The 27726-nt window shown below is 40.2% G+C and overlaps 2 protein-coding genes across 2 annotated transcripts; both read right to left on the bottom strand.

Annotated features, from left to right (window-relative positions):
* Positions 1–585: 585 nt before the first annotated feature.
* On the bottom strand, positions 586–8492 carry LOC308326291 (uncharacterized protein; the record flags this gene model as incomplete). Its single annotated transcript, XM_080779098.1, has 9 exons — positions 586–654; positions 2997–3140; positions 3235–3366; positions 4693–4796; positions 5601–5755; positions 5976–6113; positions 6493–6633; positions 7388–7526; positions 8304–8492. 9 exons carry the CDS (start codon positions 8490–8492, stop codon positions 612–614), a joined length of 1185 nt encoding a protein of 394 aa, XP_080635224.1. The 3' UTR covers positions 586–611.
* Positions 8493–11292: 2800 nt separating this feature from the next.
* LOC308325308 (uncharacterized protein) lies at positions 11293–27477 on the bottom strand. Its single transcript, XM_080777797.1, has 25 exons — positions 27391–27477; positions 27113–27245; positions 26330–26497; positions 25933–26070; positions 23303–23457; positions 22077–22180; positions 21520–21709; positions 20756–20887; positions 20463–20603; positions 18476–18611; positions 17822–17969; positions 17215–17351; positions 16907–17018; positions 16655–16718; positions 16248–16451; positions 15758–15903; positions 15507–15625; positions 15290–15411; positions 14355–14452; positions 14032–14168; positions 13357–13481; positions 13039–13184; positions 12720–12822; positions 12476–12612; positions 11293–12394 (listed from the first exon to the last, which is right to left on the bottom strand). Exons 2-25 carry the CDS (start codon positions 27243–27245, stop codon positions 12268–12270), a joined length of 3222 nt encoding a protein of 1073 aa, XP_080633923.1. The 5' UTR covers positions 27391–27477; the 3' UTR covers positions 11293–12267.
* Between the last annotated feature and the right edge of the window lie 249 nt (positions 27478–27726).

The following is a 27726-nucleotide window of genomic DNA, read 5'->3' as shown; positions in this document are numbered from 1 at the left end:
CAATAATGGTCCTTTTTTTATGGCCGATATGGGCGGTTCCGATATGCTATACCGATTACACCGTGCATCTCTAATCTGAACGCACCTGTTATGCATGTCTTTGCTTTTTTGTCGCTTGCTTCGGAGTGCTTTTGGGGCGCTTTCAGGGTCAATCCAGAGGTGGTATGTTCTGATGAATGGAGGCACACTGAGTAAAACCTTCTCAATATCCGTTGCTCTCCTCAGTGACGTCTCTCTCAAGGGGTCCTCACTGCAGTTTGGAAGTTTCTCTCGTTTCTCTCCGTCTAAACACAAAATACACTGAAATTAATCTTTATTAGCGGGATGAATTATTTCATTCATCTGCTGCATTTGTAATGCATTTTCAAATATGTATTATGTATTATATATGCTTACATTATTCTAGTCTAGTCTTAATATCATGATGTGCAATACTGCACATTTTGGCCATCAGTAAAAAGCCAACACATGAGGGCTTTCTACATTGTCTCATTAACAGTGTTAAGAGTTGCATTTACCTTGGATTTCCTGGACAACAAATGCTCTTTCAAAGACATCTGCTACTCCAGGTACTCTGACGGGGTCAATGAAGCGTACGCCTTCATGTGATCTCAGACGTATTGGTGCGTAGTTCTCACGTTCCCACGTTTCTTTCTGCCGGAACAAGAGAGTAAAGATTTGACTTGGATTAAATTCACTGCTATAGGAGTGTGTTCAAAATAAATAATCTATATTCCCAGACATACCCGTTATTGTATACAGTAATAAAACAAGAAAGGGGCGCTCAAGTGGAAGAATGCGGCTGCTTATGTCCCAATAATACTATTTACTGTGCATGCAAGTAAATAGTATTACATGCGTTCACATCATAGGGAGTGTGTATTCAGCGATAGCTGACTTGTCGCATATCCTTTGAGACGAACCATAACGGAATCAACTGTGTGCATGCATAGGTGTGGTCATAGTGTACGTTGTCATGTTTTGTTTAGTATCAGACATTGTACAGTAGTTTGAGATCAGCTGTAGGCATGGTCATGGTCATGGTAAAGTAAATGAACCAAACAGGATCAAATCTGACTTTCCAGTCAAAGCAATACATTTAAAACATGGGTGTCAAACTCAAGGCCCGCGGGCCAAATGTGGCCCGCCATGTCATTTAATGTGGCCCGCCTGCCTCAAGCAAAAAAAAAAAAGAAAAAAAAAAAAGTCTTTTTTTTTTTTTTTAATAGCCAAAATATAGGCTTATAAGTAAGGCTGCATGATATATCGAACATGTACCTTCATCAGATTGGAGAATATAAGTATAAATCAAGTTGAGCAAAGCCACTCTTCTCTGCCTCTCTCTCTAACAGACACAGTTAACGATTGCTTGTTAAGTGCCTGCCAGACAGACAATCAGATGAAATGAAGGCAGGTGTAGAGTAGAGTGTAGACTAGTGAACTGAACATGTTCTCTTTATATCAAGTACTTCATACCAGCCCCTTATGAAACTACTTCTCCCCAAATCCAAATGGATTTCATTTTCCATCCTGAATGGCAGTAACTAACTAGCATACAAAGAACTGAGAAGATCTCCACAAAGGTTTACTCATCAAAACTGATTATATAACTGTAACCATCAAAGCATGCACTCAACATAATGGTTATGTGACCATGGCATGTGCATAATATAAAATCTTATACGTTTTATCTGATATTGATTAATATGGGGGGTGGGTTCAATTAATCGATTATTAATCGGCAGAGCTGTCGACTATTCAATTTTGGCACTTTGTGGCATCCCTACAAGTTACAACAAGTGAGTAAGTGACTATCTCTCTTCCATACTGGTGTGTGGCGTCTCTGATATGATGAAGTAGAACGGTGCCGTGCACATTATAGGGACAAAGTCGTGTGTGTGTGTGTGTTGTGTGTGTGTGTGTGTGTGTGTGTGTGTGTGTGTGTGTGTGTGTGTGTGTGTGAATGTGTGAAGACCCATCTTCTCTTTCTGTCATAGTGACATTGTCCTGCATCAGATCATGTCCAAATCAGGTTCTCCAATCTCCAGTAGCCTCTTCAGTTTTTTGAAGATTTTTTGAGTGGTGCAACCACTCCCTTACGGAGCTGTGTGTGGCTGGCTGGGTCTGAGCACTATGTGTGTGGCTTGCTGGCTGGCTGGGTCTGAGCACTATGTGTGTGGCTTGCTGGCTGGCTGGGTCTGAGCACTATGTGTGTGGCTGGCTGGCTCTGAGCACTATGTATGTGGCTTGCTGGCTGGCTGGGTCTGAGCACTGTGTGTGGCTGGCTGGCTGGCTGGGTCTGAGCACTATGTGTGTGGCTTGCTGGCTGGCTGGGTCTGAGCATAGATAGATAGATAGATAGATAGATAGATAGATAGATATTATAGCAGTGACTGACTGAAGGGCCTCCCACACCGTCTGCGAACGCTGCGCGTCAAAACAGCCGCCTCGATCATTTTCAATGAACCTATCGCACACCGGCGGCGTCCGACGTGCGCTGACGCGCCGCGTCGGACGGAGCCGGTGTGTGTTGGGCTTGAGACATTGAGCGTGCGTCCGCAACTGGTTGTGGCCCCCATCAAGTGACCTTTTGACCAATGCGGCCCTCGCCCCAAATGAGTTCGACACCCCTGATTTAAAATAAACAAAACAGCTCTTCCACTAGTTACCGACCGTTAAGTGCAAGAGATTGTTTAAACAAATATTACTCAGGGCTGTGATGAAACAAATGCGCATCGTGATTCACGAGGCTAGGGCTACTTTATTTTGTGGGTTTTAATAATGCATGGAAAAATATATACAGTCTATTTATTTTTGTGTCATAGACTCAGCAGCACTCTCAGCTATTTCAACCTGGACAGCAGCTTAACACAAGTGAAATCTCTGCTTTGCAGTTGCCCTGCAACAGCTCCAACGTGCCTCATTGTAAATGTTTCAATATTCAACATGCAGCCGTGCGATTTACACAATGGAAATACTGCTAAACGTCAACATACCTCTGCTTCAGAGATAAGATAGGCCCAGCAGAGCGTTGAATTCTCAAAGACGTCAAGGTCCTCGATGGTCTTTGCACCTCTATTTCCCCCCAGTCTTGGCAAAAGTTCTCTAAAGAGTGTGTACAAGCCTTCAACGATGGCAATCTAAAAAGGGGGGGAAATAAACATTATAAGACTTCTGCCAACAAAATAATGAATCATTTAACATTGCAAGATTATACCATCTCATACGGTTTACCTTTTGAGTCCTGGAGACACCCTCATTCCTGCAGAGCAACTGGTACAGACTTTGAGCCAGAGGGTTGCATCCTGTGAGTCTTCGTATGTATGCAACCACTTTCTCCAATCGTTCTCCCGAGTCTCTGCTTTTCTAAAATTAAAAACACAGGCTTTATTTTGTATAGTATACAAACTTGTGCGTCTATAGATCCCTCTGACAAACATCTGATCAACTATCTAAATATCTAATATTAAACTGCAAGGACAGAACAAGTCTTTACTTCCAACTAGGGTTGTCCCGATCCGATCACGTGATCGGAAATCGGGGAAGATGATGTCATTTTCAAATGATCAAAGGAGCAAAGAAACGTGACCGGGACATCCCTAGTATCAATATTATATCCATATCATGATATTCGACTGGATATTGTCTGTGATGTTGTACTATTGTGATATGGTTCTATAAAAATATAAATATCGGATCGGGAAGAATCGGTATCGGCAGATACTCAAAATCAAATGATCGGAATGGGATGAGGAGCAATGTGAACCCTAGGGGTGGCACAGTTGGTAGTGCTGTCGCCTCACAGCTAGAAGGTCCTGGGTTCGATTCCCGCTCGGGCCGCTGTGGGTGCTGGCGGCGTGTTTCCTCCTCCGCGTCATCAGTGCCCATTACATACCCGAAGGCGGGGTTGGCGAAAGGAGCTTTCTGTGTGGAGTTTGCATGTTCTCCCCGTGTCCCCTAGGGTAGGTATACCCTCACAAAAACATGCAGTAATCCTGGTCTCTAAACTGCCTCCCCCTGGCCAGCCGGGGCGCCTGATGGAGGGGAAAGGAACTGGTTGGAATAACGTGTTCCTTCCACGCGCTACGTCCAACCAAGGAAACTCCCCCCTGTCAGGTGTAAAGGAGCAACTTGGACACTCAGGCATGAAGGGAGCATGAGTTAAGTCCGTTTCTCTCCCCAGGTTGGCGGAGGGTGTGTAGAGCCCAGGATCACAGTAGATGATTGACACAGGGGTGAAAAATGGGTTACAAAATCGTGGGATAAAAAATATATATAAAAAAAAGAAAACGTGATTCCCTACTTCCAACCAGTATGATCACCACTGAAAGGAAATAAGGGGAAAAGGGGGTATATACTAGTAGTGAGATGTATAAATCATTACAATCCCCTTTCTGTACAGTATGTATATATACACATATCTTATTTAATTTTTACATTGTCAAATTTGTTTTTTTAAATACTTTTGTTTTAATGAGTCATAGGATTTGGTTAGTTATTTTAATCAGCTGAATTTCCAATAGGTAATGTGCCTATGTATTTAACTGACAGTGTGTGTGTGTGTGTGTGTGTGTGTGTGTGTGTGTGTGTGTGTGTGTGTGTGTGTGTGTGTGTGTGTGTGTGTGTGTGTGTGTGTGTGTGTGTGTGTGTGTGATCATTCCCATGCTTTACACAGCAATGATTTTAAATTACCTGTAATGGAGAACATGGGCTGGAATTCCACTTTCATTTGCAAGCTTGAGTTTCAAGTTACTGATTGTGTCAGTTGCCAAGTCCACTTTGATCTCAAACTTTCCCTAAGAAGAAATGTGGTGGATTAAGAGCTGTTCACATCAAACACGATAACTATATAGCAATGTTTTGTGGGCTGGGCGTCCACACAGACGAATGAATGGCATGAAGCCTGTTAGAGCTCATGCACACATAATATGTGTGCCTCTATATTATAGAGGCACACATAATATGTGTGCCTCTATATTATAGAGGCAGGATGGGAGAGAGATCTGAAAAACGCATCCAATAGGGTTCATCATCATCATTCTAAATCACCAAACAGTGAGTCGGGATGCATTGGTGGGTCCTCTTAGTCGTTTCCTACATTTCTCTTTTTTTTTTTTTATTATCATTATTATTTCAAAACATTTTCAAAAAAACATTCCCCAAAAAGCAAAACCTTTCATGGATCAATAACAAAATCCGATAATATTTTTCAGTGATGTCATGAACAATGTGGAAAGGAGGGACACCCGCACACCGCCACTTGCTAGGTTCAGAGTATTTATTTAAGAAGCAACGTTTCGGTCTTGCGACTTTCCTCAGGCTTAATTAAGCCTGAGGAAGGAAAAAAACGTGTGCGGGTGTCCCTCCTTTCCACATTGTATATGCCTGGTCATCATCGCACAAATTACCAACCGGGTGTGCGGAAGTCATCTCTCTAGAAGTAATGTCATGAGAAAAATCTAAGAAATCTAAGAAATTCCATAAAGATTCCAATCTGCTACAGTATTTTCACTAGTTTTGGTACCGGGCGAATATCAAATTGGGTCAAGGGCTGAGTGAAAGGTTTGGGAACCACCACCGGTCTAAATCGTTCAGCTCACCCTCAGCATCACGTGGCATCGAACAGTATCTTCTCCTCCCAAGACTTCAGGAGTTTCTTGCCTTTGCATTGCAGGGGATTGCTTTAGGTTATGCTTTGGTGTAAATATCGCATACAACTCTGCTCCATTCTCAATGTGTCTGTCTCTTAAGGTCCCTGTAGATTAGAAACATTGATTGACAGAAATTAGCACATGATGTTTGCTGTGAACACAAATACTCATAACATCACTACATAATCATTTGTATAAATTCCAGCCACACATCATAACATGGACCAGTTTTTATAAAATGTTGTCCAACGTTGTAATGTTGGTAAATCAAGCTTTGATCATTACAAAAAAATATTAGAAATATATATAATAAAGTTGTCTTACATGTGTTGAAGAAAGGGTCATCAGTCAATGGCATTCCATCAACTGTGAATAGGCAGACACCTTTTGAATTCCCAACGTTTTCCAGGTGGCAGATCCTTAACATCAGATCTTCAATTGTGTTTTGTGCAGGGTCCAAATCTGAGTAGAAATTAACCTCAGTATAACCACACTAACTTTTTCCACAGCAAATCACTCAAAATCAACTCAAATCACAAAAAATACAGTAATGAAATTCTATAAAGAGTAAAGACTCTAAGCCAAAACAATGATTACAAGAGAAAATACAGACTAGGTAGATGGTGAAAAATATGAACATTACGTTGACTACACTGCCGTCATAGGATCACGCACACACACACACACACACACACACACACACACACACACACACACACACACACACACACACACACACACACACACACACACACACACACACACACACACACACACACACACACACACACACACACACACACACGAAAGAATATATTAATAATAGGCTTAATTTACTCACCCCGGATACATTTTGGTTCATGACAAAGGGGGTAATTGTAATGGATGCAAAATGACTCCCAAGATGTTTTTACCGGGGCTCGGATTCTTCCAATTTCGTCTCTCATTTTAAAGAAACGATTCTTCTCCACTTGGGTAAAGCCTGGAAATATCCATTTAAATTGTAAAAATCACAATTATGCAAAAGCAGTTGATGTTCCACTTTCTATTTTATTGTTTAACTAAAACTCTTGTGTGGTGCGGTTGTACTTTGGAGAAAGCATAGCCTATATTCCTGTATGTACTGGGTGGCAATAACCATGAACTTGTTATGGAAGTTACCAATTATAACCATCATTGTTGGACTTGGACAATAAGGTGAGTTCTGATAATGTAGGCTATTTCGTTTTTGGCCTTTAGCCTATGTCTCAAAGGCTGCAGAATACTCCAAGCTACCACATTTACAAATGTCTGTTTACTGCAGTAAAGTACACAACTTAACACAAGCTAGTGTAATTTCTGAAAATCATAATACCGGTAAGAGATGTTGGTTATTTTGTTTAAAAAAAAGTCATATTTTTAATTTAGTGTATGTACAAATTCACTAGCCTTGGATCAAGAATGTTTTCTGTGTGACTCCATAGTCCATATTATTGAGATATTTATAGATTTATTCATAAAATAAATCTATGGCAATCTGATGAATTGAAAATGGAGGACACAATGGAAACAAGCCTATTGCTTTCTTTCTTTCTTTAATCCTAGCTCCTTTAATAGCAGAGCTTGTATTGAGCTGTAATCTACTGTGCTTATTCTACACAAACTGTTCAAGTTTTCAATCAGTCTTGTTGATCCAATTAAAGCTACAAATTCACATGCATTTTGTACATTTATATCCAATAATCTTAGTATCTTACCCATGTTGTCTAAATCTTCATCAGATACACCATCAATGAAATCTCGTTCGTCTTTCACACCGAACTGAATGAACTGGTTGTAGTAAGACTCCAGTCTGTTACTTTCAAGTAGGTTGTACATCATGGATCTGGAAGCCATCTGAAGAAAAGGTAAACAATGCCGTTACCTCCTTGCAGTGTAGCCCCGCCATGCAGATGATGCAGTGAAGGCTTGCGTAGGCTATAATAACCTTTATCAACTGGATAATGATACAGTACGTGTTACAGAAATGCCCATGAATAATTTTGCAACTGTGATCAATAAATGTAACTAACCTTGCACGGCTACCATGTACCACCATACCATACAGAACAAGACCTGCAATCTGCTCACAATCACATCGGATTACAGTTCACTTTCTGCTTCCAACTTTTTAGGTAAAGGGGCGTGGCTTGCTGGGGGGGGGGGGGTAAGGTAAGAAAAGAAGAATCATGTGCATTTCAGGAACATTTTGTAAGTAAATTGTCACATCGATTCATTGTCATCTGTAGAACTTCTTAGTAGAAGTCCTAAATTGTAGTCAATGATGGAATGCCTTACAATTTAATATTACACAAGATTCTGGGAGGAATGGAATGTGGCAAAGTGCAAAAAGGACTTGGATCATGGCTGCAGTAGCAATTAAGTCAATTAACAAACTACTCCCCATACAAACGTGTTAATTTCTTCACTGTAGGGTCCAAATACCACGGCTCCCATGAATATGTAAGATTATTATCTAAGAAATGTATTTAATTAATTAATTTAATAAAATCATAGCTTGCTTAAGGTGTCTTGCTATAGGCTATTTTAGACAGTTATCATTCATTAGGACAATCATTGAGTCCGCATGGCTGCAAGTATTCCAGGAAATCGAAACTGTTGAAGGGACCCCACCACTGTGGGGAGGAGGAGGCGGGGCTCCGTGAGGAGGGGAACTTCTCGACGCTTCTCGACGCTTCTCTTGAGGAGGGGTTTCAATACATGCCCAGATCTTGCCCAGATTTGGGCATGTACAACTTCCTCTTCCTGCTTCAAACCAAATATAAGACCGGCTGCGGCTGGGCTGTGACACTCACTCTCCATTATTTTCACTACCCACTAGTACCTAGGCAGGCTTATTCGCTATGGTTCAAAAAATACTACGGATTATGGTAAGAGTCTGTGTGCTCACCTACTGCCTCATTATCCTCATACGGAACATCGCTCAGGCATGGGAGTCAGGCTCCATTGCCGACAGGTGCTGGGCAATTGTGAGTTTTATTTTATATTATTGCTGTTATGCCGTCCTTTGTCCAATGCCACTGCCGGCTGCGGGGCAAATAGTTATAAAGGACGTGCGGACAGCACGCAAACGAGCGCTCGAACCCATCCGCTCCAGAGCGGTTCACAGGGCGATTTTGGAACACAGAAGCCAAATTCCAATACACTCTCTCCTCGGTTCCGCCGAGGCACCGAGGCGGGCTAGGCGGAGGGCGGAAGGGCGCCCCATGCCTGGTTCTCAACAGAACGAAAGGGACCCCCGCGGACCCCCACCCGGGCGCGAGACCCACGGGGCCGAGTCCCCGAGGGCGGCCCGGTCGCAACGAGATTCCCCCTGTCCGAAACGGACCAGAGACGGCCGAGATACGCTGGGGACCCCCGCGGACCCCCACCCGGGCGCGTGTCGACCGAGCCACATGCGCGCGCGCTCTCTGGGGTGTCGGATTCGACGCGGACCCTAACGCGCGCCGCACGTTCCGCCCCAGCGAGGAGGAGGAGAGGATTCGATGCGAGGACAGTGGCGAGCCAAATTCCAAAACCGCAACTTTCCTCCGAGACGCGGGACGGCTTATACCACCACTTAACAGAACGACATAAATTATACAAACCAACAGACGAACTACACAACCCGTTAAACAAGACCGTTTTCCTAATAAAAGTGTTTTTGAATCATTGTTTGGACTTGAGTCATCCTTCATAGAACTCAATGTTCAATAGAATTACTTACAGATGTCTAGAAATATAACTCGCTCCTCGGTTCCGCCGAGGCGGGCTAGGCGGAGGGCGTCCCATGCCTGGTTCTCAACAGAACGAAAGTCACGTCGACCGACCCACAGGCGCGCGCGCTCTCTGGGGTGTCGGATTCGACGCGGACCAGTCGGGAGGCACACTATTTTCCGACAGCATTCTAGCCGACGGGGCAACGGTCCGCTCCGCAGCGGGGGGACCGTCGCTGCGATGCGAAAAAGCGATGGTCCGACATGCGCTGCGGCTGCTCCCGTGCTTGCGGTTAGGGTTAGGTTAGGATTGAGGTTTCGGATCAATATGCTGTCGGAAAATGTGCCCCGCACGTTCCTCCCCAGCGAGCCATGTACCCAAGGCCGGTTATAGGGGTGCGTCTTGCCCTCCCAATCAAAAGTTATGGGGATCCTTTATTTTTATGCCTATAAAAGAATATCACAAAATATCTGTACCGTTTCTGATTGGGTGGGCACTGCGCAGCATTTTTAGACCCAACAATGAACGCATACCGCAAAAGTTGTGTCTCGGTAGCGAGGCGGAGCCGCGGAGGGACCCGACGTCTAGCAAAATTTGCACAACAGAGACGTGTTCAGAACACAACACAGAGCACACACTGAAGGAGAATGAGCCGTGTCGGAAAACCCCTACACATAACCACGCCTCCAGCAACAGATCCACGAATCAGGAGTTCTACATGCTCAAACACACAAAATGAGAAAATACGCTTCAGTGATTTTTTTTCTAAAAGAAAATAAAGTTTAGCTCACACAATTACTCTCTCTGTGCTCCCGTCTGCTACTCTGCTCACTCTGCTGGTAGCAAGAAAGAGAGCGACATGCATCCTTTCTTTAAGGCTAAGCCTATAAGCAAAAGCAAGCCTAGTGCTGCTTCTGCCGCAGTCACTAGCACATCTGTTAGCGCTGTTGCTAACTCAGAGGCTAATCAGACTATCCCTTCTGCAGTCCCAAGCACATATGTTAGCAGTAGCACTGTTGCTAATACAGAGGCTATCGCTGCTGTTCATGCCCCCCCACAAACAGTGTCTCAACACCGGCCAGTGCAGCCACAGACTCCGCTATCTCTGTCTCGGCTCCAGTGAGCACAGAAAAAAAATATATAAAATAAAATAAAAGACAAAAAATACATAAAAAGTAAGATAGATAGATTAGATAGATATATAGATTAGAATAGAATAGAATAGATATAGATATAGATCAACAGGGCACAAGCCAGATATGATAGATAGATAACCTCACCTGATATGATAGATAGATAACCTGATATGATTGATCGATGGATTTTAAAAAAAGAAAAAGAAAAAAAGATTAAAGAAAGATAAATGCAGCCTCAACAGGGTTAATGCAGAGGGTAGTGTAGATAGATGGAGATGAACTGATATGATAGCATAGTTTTCTATGCATTTTGGGGGTTTGGGGGGATTTGACACCCCAAATTCGCGGCGCGCCCGGTGTCGCTCGCAGACAAGTCGCCCCCCTTAGTATTTTATCTGCCCACCCTAGTGGTGCAGGCTAGATCCGGCCCTGTGATGTACCCCTCACTGCAGGCCATCTGCGAGGAACAATATACAGTATATCATTTTTTATTTCATAAACACTATCATCTGTCCAGTGCAACCCCAGATGTGTGGGCGTGCTTACAGCGCGCACCGATTTTTGCCCCCAACAAAAACCCTTATTGGCCCCCCACACTATTTGCCCCCAACACAAGCCCTTATTTCCCCCCCACAAAAGCCCTTATTGCCCCCCCCCCCCCCCCCCACAAAAGCCCTTATAGGCCTACTAAAGCATATCAACTTTATTTCATACACCGATCACAATGAAACATTAAAATAGGATGGATCCAAGAGCTTAGATTGTTTTTATATTGACTGGAAAATCACAGGTTGAAGTACGGTAGACATAAAATGCAATATTGCCACATCCATCATAAACATAATACCTTTATGAGGGTCACAAAACCCAGCGCGCACTGACGTCATACCACCACCATCACCACCCCCAAATATGGAGGACTTTGATGCACAATACAGAATGTGCAATCCTGCCATGGTTTTTGGCAGACCACACATTTAAAAGAAAAAAACTAAAAAATAAATGTAAATGTAATGTATCATCATTAATCAATTATAATAATAATATAATGCTGGTATTGCATGCTAATTTGATTTTAACATACACCATAACAAGAACCATGAACAAATTATCTTAAGAAATATTGCTGCGGCCTGGGCCGTGGCTCAGCAGTCCAGCACCAAGTCTGGCAGTGTGCCGCAGGTTCGAGTCCCGATCCCGACGGTCTTTACTGCATGTTACTCCCCAATGTCTCTCTCCCATTTACTGTCTGTCCCTCTGTAAACAATATCAAAAAATAAAGGCGAAAGCCGCAAAAAAAAAAACTAACATTAAAAGAAATATCGCTGCAGTACTGAAAATCTTTGATCACAAATTCTGGCATTCTTAGTGTTACCTTTTAAAGAAATTTAAAGTACATTAATTAATAAAGAAGAAAAAAACTAAATCCAAACATGCATGACATGATTGTTTGTGTGCAGCTCGCCACATCATGTACATCAAGTTCAGGGCAAAAGGCAGTAATAATGGCAGAAAATGTTATTGCGTAGTAACATTTTCAAGTAAAGTAAAGTTTCACACAGGTTTCACTTGTGATGTGATGGGATGAAAAAGAACCCCTAACTGGTAATGAAGAACTTAACTAAAATAGAAATCGCTCACATCATGATGGAACAAGTATTAATGTGTTAATGTGAGGTTACCCGCCAACACTGTCCAGTGTTTGGCCTACTGTATACCCTCAGATCCACCATTCCGCTCTCCTTCTACACCCAGGTTCCAATTTGATAGGAACGGTGCTCCTTCACCATTTTCTTCATGTCTTTGTCTGGTTTAATGTCAGTTCTTCTGAGAAGACGGCTTTGGCCAGCAATGGGATCATACCTTCCATGCCTGAAAAACAATGTTCAATAACTAAGAATACAAGACAATTCTACCAGTGAGACATTTCTTGGTGGTGGGGGGAGACCTTACGTTTTGAGGTGTTTCTCAACGGCCTTTCGTTCGTATACAACTCCACCTCTTGCTTTCACAGGGTCCGTAAACATCCTCTTGGTCAGTGGACAAATCAGATGTTTGGGTGTATCATCAGGAGTTTGACCCACCAGTTTCTTTCAATGAATAACAGGACAGAATGAAAATGGGTAACAAATAGTTAGGTTTAAGTTGTTCAATGACCTACAACATATAAGTTATAGTCCATATCATAACTACTCACCTTCTCCACGTCATCAATTGAGGTCGCTGCGTTTTTTTCTGTATTCTCCTTGGCTGCTTGATCGTATTTATCACGGCTGGTCAAGAAGTCCTCTGCCAAAATGCTTCCAAAGGGAAAGAAAGCCAAATTCATTATTGAATGAATATACAGTTACCAACATAACATATAATGCATATACATTTCCTTAACTTCCTTGCCACAATTAAATTGCCTTTGTACGCCTTATACAAAGCCCTGTCAATTGACTTTGTGTATGAAAGGTGCTAAATAAACATATATTGGCCATGATTACATTTTAAATCAAAGTCTTGAAAACAACCTGTCCAGGGGGTCTTCAGGCTCGGGGGCGATGAGCAGTCCATATATGGCGTCCAGGATTTCTCTCATGGTGATTTGGGCGTTGTAGTTACGGTCAAATATATTGTGGCAGATTCGGCCCACGCTGTTGATGTTGCAGTGATGTATCTATGCTTAGGTTAAGAAAGTTTAATTTGAATTGTTATGTGTTCTGATACATTGTTTTCAATATTGTCATATGATACAAACTTAAGATCAAACAAATGTATGTATCACAGTAGGCTCTGGCTATATCAATATAAATGGTAACTGGTAACTGATGTGTTCATAATGAGGATACACGTGTGACGAAGCGGACCAGAGGAGGTTTCACAGGATAGTCAGGACCAAACTGGCAGTAGAGCTCAAAGACTCCTTTCTCATAGGGTGTGTCAGGAGGACCTTCCATGGCCAGCTTCCAGAAGGCTGAAACGTTTAAAACGAACATCCACCGCTAAATGGCAATAGTTAGCACAGGCCACCATAGATTTGTTCTATTTTTTTAGAACGAGAGTTGTAAGATATATAATGTTATCAATTTAAGCCCCTTTAACTGCTGAATATTTAATTTAGCTTCAGATCACTGTTCAGTATTGCTTTGAATATATATCCCTATGGAGTGTATTAACTATACAGTCTACTCTATACTGTAGTTCTAGCACTCCACATGGACACAAATAACAATATGGCTGTTGAGAAGCCACACCATACAGACTGGGTGCTTGAGTGCACGTTCAAGTATGGTTATGGTCTACGTTTCGTCTCATTTGGCCAAAAAAAAAAGACTGTTGACTGTCAAGACTGTTGAAAAAAACAATCTGGACTCGGTCTCGCCTCGTCGCGGTCTCGGACTCAACGCCCTCAGACTTGGTCTTGACTTGCTTTAGGTGGACTCAACTACAACACTATTAAGAGAGAGAAAACAAAACATTATAAAGTTACCAAAGTTACATTACAAAGTATTGTGGCCACTTACTGAAGTCTGACTCTGATGGAAAGATGGCAAAAAATGGATGGGGATCACAATGCAGACTCTTCAACTCCTGCATGATGCGTTTGTCCTTCTCCATGAAACGCCCACTCTTACACTCCTTAATCTGCTCTTTCAGAGAACTACAAGAAAAAGAAAACTTTTGTTAAAAATGTAATGGTTATGTAGAGCACTGTGTGTTGGGGGAGGTGGAGGAGACTTGTTTGACTGATTGTGTGTTTTTCTAATATCTGTAAAATCTATATTGAATTGATTCGCCAAAACGTAAATAATATTGAGATATTTCTTTAGTATGACTTATTATTTACTTCTGTGTGATTGTCACTTTGTTGTCCAACTCCTTTGGCAGTGAAGCTTCTGGGAATTCATCATATCCACGACTGGCAAAGAGGCTCGTTAAAACACTCTGTAAATGATAATCAATAACATAATTAGAATTTGATACACCACCATGTTCAATCACTTGAACTGACACATTACTGTACTGGAACATTTTCAACTGAAAGGCAAAGAATTATAGAGTGCAAACTCAGAGGCGTTCTTAGGATAGTCCTGGTAGATGCATAAACGGATACAGAAGCCCATGTTAAATCCTCCTATTTAATTTCCCCTTTAGACAAACATGAATGTTCTAAATCCAATCTGATCGCTGTGTGTAATACTATGTAATAGTCAATTCATAGACGAGTTGGAACAAGTCATTAGTCAAGTCATAGTTTAAAGTTAGCCATTGCCATCTAGTGTACATTATCTTTTTCAATAATACAATGTGTCAACTTTCTTTATAGACAATACCACCGCATTTCAACATAATTGTAAAAGTAAACCCGGGGTATTTTCAACCTGGACAATTATGGTTATGTGATTTTCGTAATGTTGCTGATGTCTGAGGTGGGTGGGTCCTTGCGTAGCTTCGTGACATAACATCATAGAAGGTAGGTTTGTTTCCATGCCCACATCCCTGGTTTCTTTTTTACAGGCAGGTGTTAAGTGCATTTGTTATGTCCCAGGAATGGTATTAAAATAATACCCACACTTTCAATGATTTTGCCATGTATTGCTGTACTTTAATATATTTTGATGAGAAATATTTTTATGGAATATATTACATACCCGGGTTTAGTGATGGTTTGAAAAAAGTTGGGTTTAGTGTTCTAGGGTTAATGAAATAAATGGTTACCGTTTACTTAATCCTGGCATGCATCTATAATGATTGTGTGTGTGTGTGCGCCGTGTAACAAACTTTAGTGAGGGTAGATGGATCGAGTTTCTCTTTGGGTTTCCTCATCTCCAGAGAAAGAACCGTCTCGATCTCAAACAGCTTCAGGCCGTCGATGCTCGTCTCTGGTTTGAAACAGCAACCACCTGAAACCACATGCATTCAGTTGTGAGATAGGCTCCAGTAGTTCTACACATAGATATAAAGTGTTAAAGTAGCATGCATGCTGAATGCTCGGTACCTGTTGAATTGCTAATTCCATGCAGCATGTTATTCCTCATGTTTCCAAGAAGGATTGCATCCACAATGATGTTGGCGTTTATAAGCTTGGCAGCAACATCAACTGGCTTGGTCTGTGATCTATGGGCAAGATGATCAGGTCATATAATTCCCACATCCCAGTAAAAACATCACATGCAACATTGCAATAGTATTTCTCAATACTAACAATACTACAACTACTGAACTGACATTCTGTTACAGTAAATTTACCCAGCATCAACTCCATCTGTAAGACACATGATGCGAAGTCTGCAATCTGGGAACTTCATCTTGACTTTTTCCAACTCAGACACTCCATGTTGCAGGGCATCGTAGAGTTTGGTGCCTGCCGTTGTTTGAAGACTGTGAATGTGATCCTATAAATGTATCCCACAAAGTTTTAGCAACTTTTACTCCCACTTGAAGACCACTACCAGTGAGCACCTACACATAATATAATAATGTAATATATCGGTATCGAAATCGGTATCTGCCGATATGACCTGCAAATAATCGCAGATTGAATATCGTTCATAATTTCAATATTGTTCATCTCTAGTTTCAGTTTATGTGTCTTAATTAATCTTGAATTAAATGTATTTACAGTGAAGAATACGTCTTCTCAGGATGTGCATGATAAGGCTGATATTGCATGTTTATGAAGAAAATAGGACGTATGAACTATGAAGTCAGTAATACAAGTAGCATAAAAGTTAATTACCTTGAATTTTTCCAGAGTTTCTGTGAATGTGTGGAGGGTTTTCAATTTTTTGTCAAACTTCACAAGGCCTATCACATGATGGAAATCATAAGCCATGGTCCGTGTGGCAAAGTTATCAAAGAGCATTTTTACTGCATCAATCCTCTTGATATCCACACTTCCATAACATTTTCCATTCATAGAGGTGCTTGCATCCACTAGTACCTAAAGAAATTAGATTAAATAGAACATGGACAAAAAAACATTATGAGGATAAATGTGAGGCAAGAAACTAAAGCAATTTGTAGCCATGTGATTGCCACGTCCCCATCAAAACATATCACAGGCAAAATCGCAATTTTACTCGATAGTGACAATACACCAATACAAGAAATGAATCAGCAAAAGACAGATAGCATAAACATTACCAGAATCGCCTCTTTTGGAGTCCTGCTTGTGACAAATGTATGGTCCCCTCTGCTGTCTCCAGTTCTATGTACACAAATGTAAAACAAAACGGTAACACAACGGTCGGAAACTTGGATGCGGCTCACCACTCCAAGAGATGGGTCAAATGCGGAGAACAAATTGTGTGACAAATCGTCTTTGACTTATCCTATATCCTACAGCATGACATCAGACCCAAACAAACTACTAAAAAAAGAAAGGAAAATACTCACTTGGCTGCCAGTACGTTGACATCTACAGTTTTTACTTCGCCACTGAGACAACTAAACACTTTGATCATCTCAGGGGCTCCTTTGTCTTTACCCACATAAACGGCAAGTTCATCTACCAAGGACGAAAAACATATTCAACAGTCACTTATGGCTAACAATCATTTCATGGGTTGTTTTCCAAGTAAAGAGTAATCATAATTATTATTACATATAGATAGTATATTATTACATATGCCATTTGTATGACAATGACGATGTTGCACTGTGTTAACGCTCTCATTCCATACAGTGTCCCTCTTCAAAGTTACCTTCACTAAGTAGAACAAGTAGAGGACCATCCAGTCCGACATCCTTCAGAAGGAGTGGTGGAGTCACCATCAGATGAGGGAACGGTGTTATTCCTTCTGTCATGCTGTCAAAGGTCTTCTTAATATCAATCTGAAAGCTTGAATTCAACATCAATGGTTACTAGAAATGCAGTAAGTAGCCTACACTGAATGCACACCACACATGCAATACGATTTAAAAATAGTCCTCGTTTCCATGCAAATAAACAGCACAAAAAAAACATGTCTACTGGCTAAAGGGTGCCAAATGCTAGTAATTCTAATGGGGAGGCATACTTTGGTTAGACATAGCATTGGTCCGACTGGATTAAGGTTGGTGAGGGGTGCGTTAAGGCGACCGGATTAAGGTTGGTGAGGTGTGCACACACACACACACACACACACACACACACACACACACACACACACACACACACACACACACACACACACACACACACACACACACACACACACACACACACACACACACACACACACACACACACACACACACACACACACACACACACACACACACACACACACACACACACACACACACACACACACACACACACACACTTACTTTTGACCTGGCACATTTTCGTGGTTAATCCAAAGGTGGTATGTTCTGATGAATGGAGGCACACTGAGTAAAATCTTCTCAATGTCCGTTGCTCTCGTCAGTGACGTCTCTCTCAAGTTTTCACTGCAGTTTGGAAGTTTCTCTCCGTCTAAACACAATATAATTGCGCTGAAATTAATCTTTAATAGCAAGAATGTTAGTCGTAGTGAGAAAAGTTTTGGTTTTCATTTTATTTTACTGTAAGGATCCGTTTAAGAGTTCTGCTTATATGCCGGTAGTTGCTGTATTGTATTTGGGGAAGACATACATTCATATTTTGGTTCCCTTTGTTGGGGCTGCATGACCCAAATGTCTAACCTCTTTTTGACAACCTCCACGATGGCTAATTTCACTGCTGCAGTATTTGTATTTATATATCATTATATGACTACGTAATTGCAACACACAATTTATTTTTAGCTCTGTATGCAGATTGTCATTACAAGAATGTCTTGGCATGATGCCTAGTAAAATAAAAAAAATGAGTAAAACTTCTGTTGCGACAATTTAAAATACTGAATATTTTGACCATCCATAAAAAAAATCCAGGCTTTCTACATCATTCATTTATAATAACACAAATGTATGTAGGGCAAATGCAAGAGTTGCATTTACCTTTGATTTTCTGGAGAACATATGATCTTTCAAAGACACCTGGCACTCCAGGTACGTTGACGGGGTCACTGAAACGTACGCCTTCATGTGATCTAAGATCCATTGGTGCGTAGTTCTCATGTTCTGATGTTTCTTTCTGCCAGAACAACAGCTTCTGCTGTCATGTGGAAGCAGGAGGGAAAAAGAAAAAAAGACGAAAACACACAGCATTGCGCGCCCGCAGATCTGCCCTTAAACGGCAGATCTGTCGTTTTATGGATCATAGAACGAACGTACCGGTATGCTGTTAGCTTGTTGCTAACGGGACCCCCCCCCCCTCTCTCTCTCTCTCTCTCTCTCTCTCTCTGACGTTCTCTCTCTCTCGCTCGCGCGCGTTACTCTAACACGTCTTTCTGTCTTTCTCTTTCTCTCTCTCTCTCTCTTTCTCTCTCTCTCTATGTCAGAAAGCGTTGTCAGTTTACTCACAGCACAGCACCGTCACTCCTGTCAGTTATTTCGTCGTGTATTGGTAGCCTATATGAGCCCAATATTGGCGTTACGCATTTCACTTGAATAATGTTGTGTGCGCACGTGCGCACGCTGAGAAAGACAGTTATTTAATGAAACTGAAAATTATAACGTGCTGCACTGCTGTCTCGCCGCCGTATAGCCATTCCTGTGTGTGTGTGTGTGTGTGTGTGTGTGCAGGCGTGTGTAGTCGGCATTGGCTGGCAGGCGAAAATAGCAAAAGCTATACGTGTAATGTAAATATTTCGGCACAATCCAAGTAGTGACAATGAACAATGTTGATTTAACTAAGGGATTCGCTGAGTGTTTTATTTTGTAAATACAGGGATTTAGAAGGGATAAGCAAAATAGTGAGCCAATAATTTCTCCCCTTCCTTCTGTCTGTTATCCTGCGAGAGCCCTAAAAAGCAAGATGGCTGATTGTGAGACTGAAAAGTAGTGTGGGGGCGGGCCTGGTGGGCCTATGAGAACACAGAGCAGTGTTGCCAGGTTTGCGAATTGTAAGCGAGTTGTAGTGTGTGTAAGTAGCGTGGTTAAAAGGCCTTGTGGCGTTGCTGTTGGGGCAACTGCACATGTCGTCCAGTTTTTGTCGACCAGTTTCTGTCCACTGCTTTTGGCACGTGATCAACTTTAGCATTGTATAAAGAGATAAACTTAAACAATGAGACCAACACTACTTCACCACAATAATGCTGTTGTAACTAAGAGATTAGCTGAAATATGTATCTTTAGGGATTTTCAAAGTTGACATGTTGGCATTTGAGTGTGAAGCAGGTTTGTGATGAGTGTTGTAATTGCCTATAAACCAGACAGACTTGACACCAGACACCTTGTGCACAATAGGCTAGTTCCACCGGTTGGTTCCCAATGGGAACCGGTTCAGTTATTTTTGGTTCTTAGTCCATGAGCCAGAGCTCCAAAATTGATGGGGAAAAACTGGACCTAAATTGTTTATAGGATCAATACACTACACGTAAATTAATACTTGATAACCCTTCGACAGTAGTAGCTTTGACATGTTTTCTATTATTTTGCATATTTTCCTACATAATGACTAATTTGCATATTTAAAAATGTAATACAATAAATCATTGTCTTTGTGTAAGTAACCAACCAGGGAAGTTTCATGGTGATAGCAATCTAATATAGGTATAGTTTTTCCCACTCAATTCATATGGACTAAGAACCAAAAAGAACTGAACCGTTTCCCATTGGGAACCAACCGGTGGAAAAGGGGCCTGATTGTCCTAGTAGTCTGTGAGTTTAGCAGTGGGTAGACACAGAGAGAAAAGACACACACAAAAACATAACTGCAACTGTGTCATTAAGTAAATAAAGCAAACGGAATCAAATCAGACCATTCCAGTAAAATCAATACATTTAGATATTCAAAATAGTGACTATACAGTAAGTGCATGAGATTTGTTAAACGAATATTAGACCTCAGAACCAATGAGTTCATTACGCATATTGTATATACCTCTTCAGAGATAAGATAGGCCCAGCAGAAAGTTGAATTCTCAAAGACATCAAGGTCCTCAATGATCTTGTCACCTCTGGTTTCTCCCAGTGCTGGCAAAATTTCTCTAAAGAGCGTGTACAAGCCTTCAACAATGGCAATCTAAAGGAGAAAACATATTCCCTCAAGATTATGAATGCAAACTAAAGAACCACTGTAAAATAATTCCATTCAAGAAATATTAAGAGTCCTACATGTATTAAGTAGAATGAACCATTAAATATGGCAAGATTATACCATCTCATAAGGTTTACCTTCTGAGTCCTGGTCAGAAGCTCATTCCTGCAGAGCAACTGGTACAGACTTTGAGCCAGAGGGTTGCATCCAGTTAGTCTTCGTATGTATGCAACCACTTTCTTGAATCCTTCTCCAGAATCTCGCATTTTCTAAAAAGAAGAAAGGAATATATATATATATATATGCTCTACATTTGCAACAATTTAGGCATTTAGCAGACGCTCTTAATCCAGAGCGATTTACATTAAGCAAGAACAAAAAGCATGGCAATACATCACATACATAGAAAGTAGTTATCATGAAACATACGTAAGCTAAGAACGTAACAGTGGAATATATCTATATAATGAAACTATACATAACTATACATAATATACTGTACTATGCTATACATATGTGCTATGACTACATACATGTTACTTAAAATAGTAACTGTGTAATAGATTACCCAAATATATCATTACAAATTAGGCATCGTTTGTCCTTTTTTTAAAGAAAGATGGATAAATACAGTATGTTTTAAAGTCAATGAGGGTAAATTAGTGTATTTGATCAGGTTATGGTAAAGTCCACCCTACAGTGTAGAGGTCAAATTTGATTTAACTTTTTGCAATTTAGCTCAGATCTAAATCCATACTACAGCTTTACTTTACTACAAATTCTAATTAGTATTTCACTAAGAAAGACTTGATGTTAATGACAAGAAACACATCAGGAGTTAAATGATTATAAACTATACAGCATATCGGCAAAATATAATAAGACACAACAGTACTCTTACAATTGCATAAAGTGAGGAGAAGAACACACTCAGTCCTTTCTGTGTTTGCTGGACTGACGGCACAACGTCATTGATGAAGACTTCATTGGTCTCTGGAGTCTCTCCGCAAAATGTGAACAAAGTAAAGTACAGCATCGACTCCTCAGAGACACCACAACTTTGCAGTGTCTCTCCACTGGTATGCTCACCACTGGAAAAAAGATAAGAGCAGGGGGGAAAAAAAGTATATACCGGTAGTAGTTAAGTCGTGTAGCCTATTTATAAAATAAAATCTGATTGGTTGATAGTCATGGTATTGGTATAACAACCATACACCTTTGTAGATTTCTATATCCCTCCACAGATAATTAAAAGAAAGAGTTATATACTGTACAAACGTCACAAGATATAAACCATAGTCAACAAGAATGGGACAAACATTTATAAATATAATTATATATATATATATATATATATATATATATATATATATATATATATATATATATACATACACACAAGTATATATGAGTTCCATGCGCCATTCGATTCCATTCATGACAATGATTTGAAATTACCTGTAATGGAGAACATGAGCTGGGATTCCACTTTCATTTGCAAGTTTGAGTCTCACGTTGTTGATCGTGTCAGATGCCAAGTCCACTTTGATCTCAAAGTTTCCCTAAGATGAAATGTTGCGAGTTAAGAGCTGTTCACACCAAGCAGGACAACTATAACTGTAACAATAAATATTTGAGCATCCACACGATGAGCGATGATGCAGCTGGTTCTGTAACCAGTGCCTGTGGCACCAAACACGTTGGAGCCCAATACACACAAGTGACTGACAGAGAGCTTCATACACTGTATGTAATGCGTTGGCAATATAATAATGCTTGTCATGCCAATAAAGTGTAATTGGAGGGAGAGAGAGAAAATATGGGAAAGGAGACAGTGCTGATGATGTTCTAAATCTAATCTATGGCATCATGGCATAAAATTCATACACAAAAAGGAGATTTGCTGTTACAGTTTACTTATAGGCAGCCTCTGTAGACATTTTTAAAAGGATCCCATGGAAAATAGGACAAATATGCCTTAAAACATTATACTTGCCCTCTACAACTAAAATAAATAAATAAAAACACCTTAAATATTGTATTTTTTTTCATAAATAGAGAATCTTTCACTCAATAGGAACTGCTCCTGTTGCAAGTTGATGATGTCCTATGTCCATGTGGTCTAGCCCTATGGAATGTATAGAGTACATATGCTTATAAAAAACAGCTTTATGCTTCCTAAGGATAATATGAGCATCAAAGCAATATTTTAAATATTTTTTATTAGCATGTGCATTCCATAGGGCTGGACCACACATACCTGTATGACATCATCAACTTGTGACAGGAGCAGTTCCTATTGAGTGAAAGATTCTCTATTTATGTAAGAAATAAAATATTTAAAGTGTTTTTAATTTTAGTTATAGAGGGCAAGTAGCCTACAATGTTTCCTTTTAAAGCACAGCTCAAGACCCACTTCTACACATGAATGACAATTTCTTGTTATTCATGTCCTCACTGTGTTGCATTACTGCTATTATTTTTAATGTATTGTTTATGCCTTGCTTTTCTTTTTTTCTCCATTTTTCTGTAAAGCACTTTGAGCTGCATTTCATGAAAGGTGCTATACAAATAAAGTTGTATTATTATTATTACTACTACTACTTAAGTATAAGTTCAGTATAAGTTGTTAAACAGTAACATTTAGATTAGTCACATCATCACCATTAAATCGTTCAGCTCACCCTCAGCATCACGTGGCATCGAACAGTATCTTCTCCTCCCAAGACTTCAGGAGTTTCTTGCCTTTGCATTGCAGGGGATTGCTTTAGGTTATGCTTTGGTGTAAATATCGCATACAACTCTGCTCCATTTTCAATGTGTCTGTCTCTTAAGGTCCCTGTAGATTAGAAACGTTCATTGAAATAAATTAGCCCATGATGTTACCCATATCCTATACTTCAATCAATCAATCAATCAATCTTTATTTATATAGCACATTTTTCAGGCAGCGAGTGCAGTTCAAAGTGCTTTACAGTAAGAACAAAAAAAAAAAAAGTAATAATAATAAAAATAATATATATATATATATATATATACACATATACATACATGTATATATATAAATACACATACACATACACAAATATACACATGTACATATCACACAAAGAGCAAAACAAAGCAGGAAAGCATCGACTATAAAGTAATAAAAACAATAGTAAAAAGGAGAGACTAATCACAGGAAAAGGACATGATCTAGGAGGTAAAAGCGATGCTAAAAAGGTGTGTTTTAAGATTTCGTTTAAAAATGTCAACAGATTCAGAGAACCGTAGATCCATTCAAAGAACTTCAATTATATTGTCTAAGCCTGGGGTTGACACTAAGGTCTCAGAGGCACTTGCCCGTGCAGGTCATGTTCTACTTGCCCTCAGCTCATGGCCACTTGCCCCCAAAATATTGATTTTAAATATCATTTTAACGTATTTTTTACTTTTTACTTGCATGCTTGAAACGTTTCCTTTTCCCAGTTGAAAACTATTTATCAACGCAGCATACGCCAAAATATGGGTGGACGCCGGAATTACCGCAATTTTCGGCATTTCAGCAATTAAAATCGCGCAATAATAGTCCAGTAATAATGTCACTTGACCTCTAACTAATTGCAAAAAAAACAAACTCAACTGATTTTGTATCCTAAATGTGTCCTGAAGGAGAGGAAAAAAGTTGCCTGTAATTGCATGGGGGGAAATTAGTTTTAATTCAAAATGGCCGCCAAATACACTATTATTACATAATGCTATTACATATCTTGAAAGCCGAACACTGTATGAAGTCGACATTTGACAGGTGTGTTGCTGAGGACCCATGGAAATGCAGTATCAAATTTGAACTTGTTTGGATGAGCGGTTCTTCAGAAAACTGCAATTACAGTAAGTGTCCCATTCAAAACAAGCATATATGTCCAACAACGGACACCAGTTTCATTCAGATTGAATGTAACAACAAAGGTTTACTGTCTGAGGCAAAGATCAGGTATGTGACAAAGGTATAAATATATCCTACTACTGTAAATTTTTGTCATGATATTGATCCACTTTAGGATTGGTTAAATTATGCACACACACACACACACACACACACACACACACACACACTATGACACTACAAAATGTCATTTTCATCCTCGTCGTCATTGTGCATCTGAATTGAGTTAGTGCAGCTGGACCCTCTGCAGTGTCCACATGCCGGAGTGCACTCGATATTGTTCGTTTTGCATGTGCATCTCAGGGTGCTGCAGTCAGGCTGGCAGTTGCACTTGATGACCCGCAGAAGCTTTTCTGGAGCAGGTGGTAGGGTTGTCTGAATTGGCATCTCAGGTATGTTTCCATTGCAATTGTCTCATCAACCTAAGAGTACACACCTTAATGAACTGACACCAACTATTTAAGCTACGTTGACAAACAAAACTAGTTTAGCCTGTAGAACTTCCTGTCTCCTCATGTCCCCAAGTAACACAGTGATGCCCCCGGGTGCAGATAGCTTCTGTACTATCATGGTTATTGGTGGTGAAGGCAATACTAATAATGTTAGTCTGGATATATCAAATCCCGTGTTGAGGATCACACAAGAATAGCATGCACTTTATGAACAAAATAACACCCAAACCAGACAATGAATTAAAAGGTTTCATAATTACAGTCTGCTTGAGGTGTAATGCAGCTTTAAACAAAATAGCAGACAGTGGCACTGGTACATATCTGAACTCATCTTCTCCTCCTACAGTGCGTGTCAACCACATTAATCCCCATAGCCGACATTGGCATGGCCCTTCTCAGCTTCAACAATGTTTTTCATACCAATCGTTGCATAGAAGCAGCATGGTTTTGTTATGCGTACACACCCATGGTACTGTGCCAAGAGAACTCACGAATCAAGATAAACGCACGCACACGCAGTCAAGTTGTCTACCGATGTTAACCATCTTAAACCCTCACCCTAACCTAACCTCCCACGGGACAGCACACCTAAACCTAACCTAACCCTTAACGCACCCCACACCAACCTTATGTCTAACCAAAGGATGCCTCCCGAGCCACTTCCAATGTGATTGAACTATAGGCTCTGCGGCTGACAAATATTAGCCCCAATGTTGAGTAAATCAACAAAGGTGTGGCAGCACCAGGAGAGTGTGACCCAACTTAATGTGTTTTAAGAGTCTGTTTAATCATTTAAAATTTCCGTTTTATGAAGGTTTACAATGAATACTGCGTATTAATACGCCCCACACAAGTGTTCGTTTCTATTTTGTTCCTTACAAAAAAACAAAACAAAATAAATATTAGCAATAATGGCAGGTCATGCATGACTTACATGTGTTGAAGAAAGGGTCATCAGTCAATGGCATTCCATCAACTGTGAATAGGCAGACACCTTTCGAATTCCCAACGTTTTCCAGGTGGCAGATCCTTAACATCAGATCTTCAATTGTGTTTTGTGCAGGGTCCATATCTGTATATAACATATACAGTAATTATATTCTTATCAAGCTTAGTTTAAAAAAGAGAAAATACAGAATGGGTGGTGAAAAATATGAAAATTGTGTCCTATTTTTTATTACCAAATGGGTTCCCAGATTGATCATATCATAATACTTACTTATTTAAAGAAATCAATTTAAAGAATAGAAATAAATAGTTCAAGTGAACTAACAATGACATATACCGGTACTTAATATAAAAGATAAGCATTTAAAGATGCCATTACTCACCCCCGATAGATTTTGTTTCAGGACAATGGGGGTATCTGTACTGGATGCAAAATGTGTCAAATGACTCCATTGATTTGCACTGCATTTGCAACGGGTTCTCCGGGGCTCTGAATCTTCCAATTTCGTCTCTCATTTTACCAAAACGATTCTTCTGCACTTGGCTAAAGCCTGGAGATATGTAGTTTTAAAATGTAAAAGGCAATAATTAAGCAGTTAAGAGTTCCACTTCTATCTGATATGCTTTTACCCATTTTGGACTGATTCTAAAAACGCCTTCTAAATCCTGACCTAAGTTTTACGGAAAAACTTCAAATATTTATATAGCAGCATCAATTTATTTGTAATTTTTGAATACTGTACAGTTTACATACTGTACAGAACCCCAAAAGGGGTTCCCGTCCAGAAGGGTAGGGTTTGGGGTTCCGGCCTACCGGTATACTGTGTTAACTAAACCACTTGTAGGCATTTTGCCTATTACTGTAGAAGTGACAGATAATGTTCAACTTCTCACATAAAAGGTTAAAACTGGTAGAGATTGTCATGTGCCACTGGGTGCACCAATAAACTTGTTTTGCAATATCGACAAAGGTTGAGAGAGAGACCTACACCTTGGACTGGATCCCTTCCTATTTGTTTTGCACTATAGTAAAAAATAAATCCCACTATTTTCACAAGTTTCTGTTAAATGCACTTCACTACCGTCATTGAAATGTTTAATTTACTCATATTATGTACAATTTATTTCACATGCATTTATAGGCCAGTTATATCCAATAATCTTACCCATGTTGTTTAAGTCTTCTTCTGTCACACCATCAATGAAGTCTCGTTCATCTTTCACACCGAACTGAATGAATTGGTTGTAATAAGACTCCAGTCTGTGCCTTTCAAGTAGGTTGTGTATTCTGGTAGACATCTGAAAAAAGGCAAATAAGTCTGTTATCTTTGTTTAGCCCCAGAGGGATAAACAACAACAATAACCTTTAATATTACAGTTTCATATAGTGTCAGAAATGTAAATACATCATTTTACAATAAGGCAATGAAATCAAGAAACTGACCTTGCATCGTAATGTGCTGCTCACAAAGTGTGATTTAACTTTCTGTTTCCAAGGTTTATTAAGCAATAAGGGTGTGGCTTAAAAAAAAACATATTTCAGGAACATTTTCAAAGTAAATTGTCACTTTGTCTATTGTACAAGACATACATGGCAGTCAATGAAATAAAAAGCTATATAGGACACTGGGTTATGTGATTTCTACTTTTGTGCTCGCTTGTTTAGAACAGAAAGACACTAGCTGAAGCTGAACTACAAGCAGGCATATTGCAGGAAAATGAAACTTAACTTTGTGTTGAGAAGGGGGAATGTCCAAGACTGAGCCTACTGTAGCATCTG

Source organism: Protomyctophum bolini (assembly GCF_963924005.1).
Source record: "Protomyctophum bolini genome assembly, chromosome: 12".
NCBI classification, from domain to species: Eukaryota; Metazoa; Chordata; class Actinopteri; order Myctophiformes; family Myctophidae; genus Protomyctophum; species Protomyctophum bolini.
The sequence above is the reverse complement of the archived record's forward strand: the minus strand, read 5'-3'. Positions and strand labels throughout refer to the sequence as shown.

What these genes read in the sequence shown, in the direction of transcription:
- LOC308325308 (XM_080777797.1), bottom strand. Translation starts at nt 27,245, where the DNA reads ATGTCTACCAGAATACACAACCTACTTGAAAGGCACAGACTGGAGTCT. An exon ending in AGAAGACTTAAACAACATGG is followed by an intron (nt 26,498 to 27,112) that starts GTAAGATTATTG and finishes ACATATCTCCAG; the next exon opens with GCTTTAGCCAAGTGCAGAAG. An exon ending in ACAGATGGAGTTGATGCTGG is followed by an intron (nt 15,626 to 15,757) that starts GTAAATTTACTG and finishes TCTTGCCCATAG; the next exon opens with ATCACAGACCAAGCCAGTTG.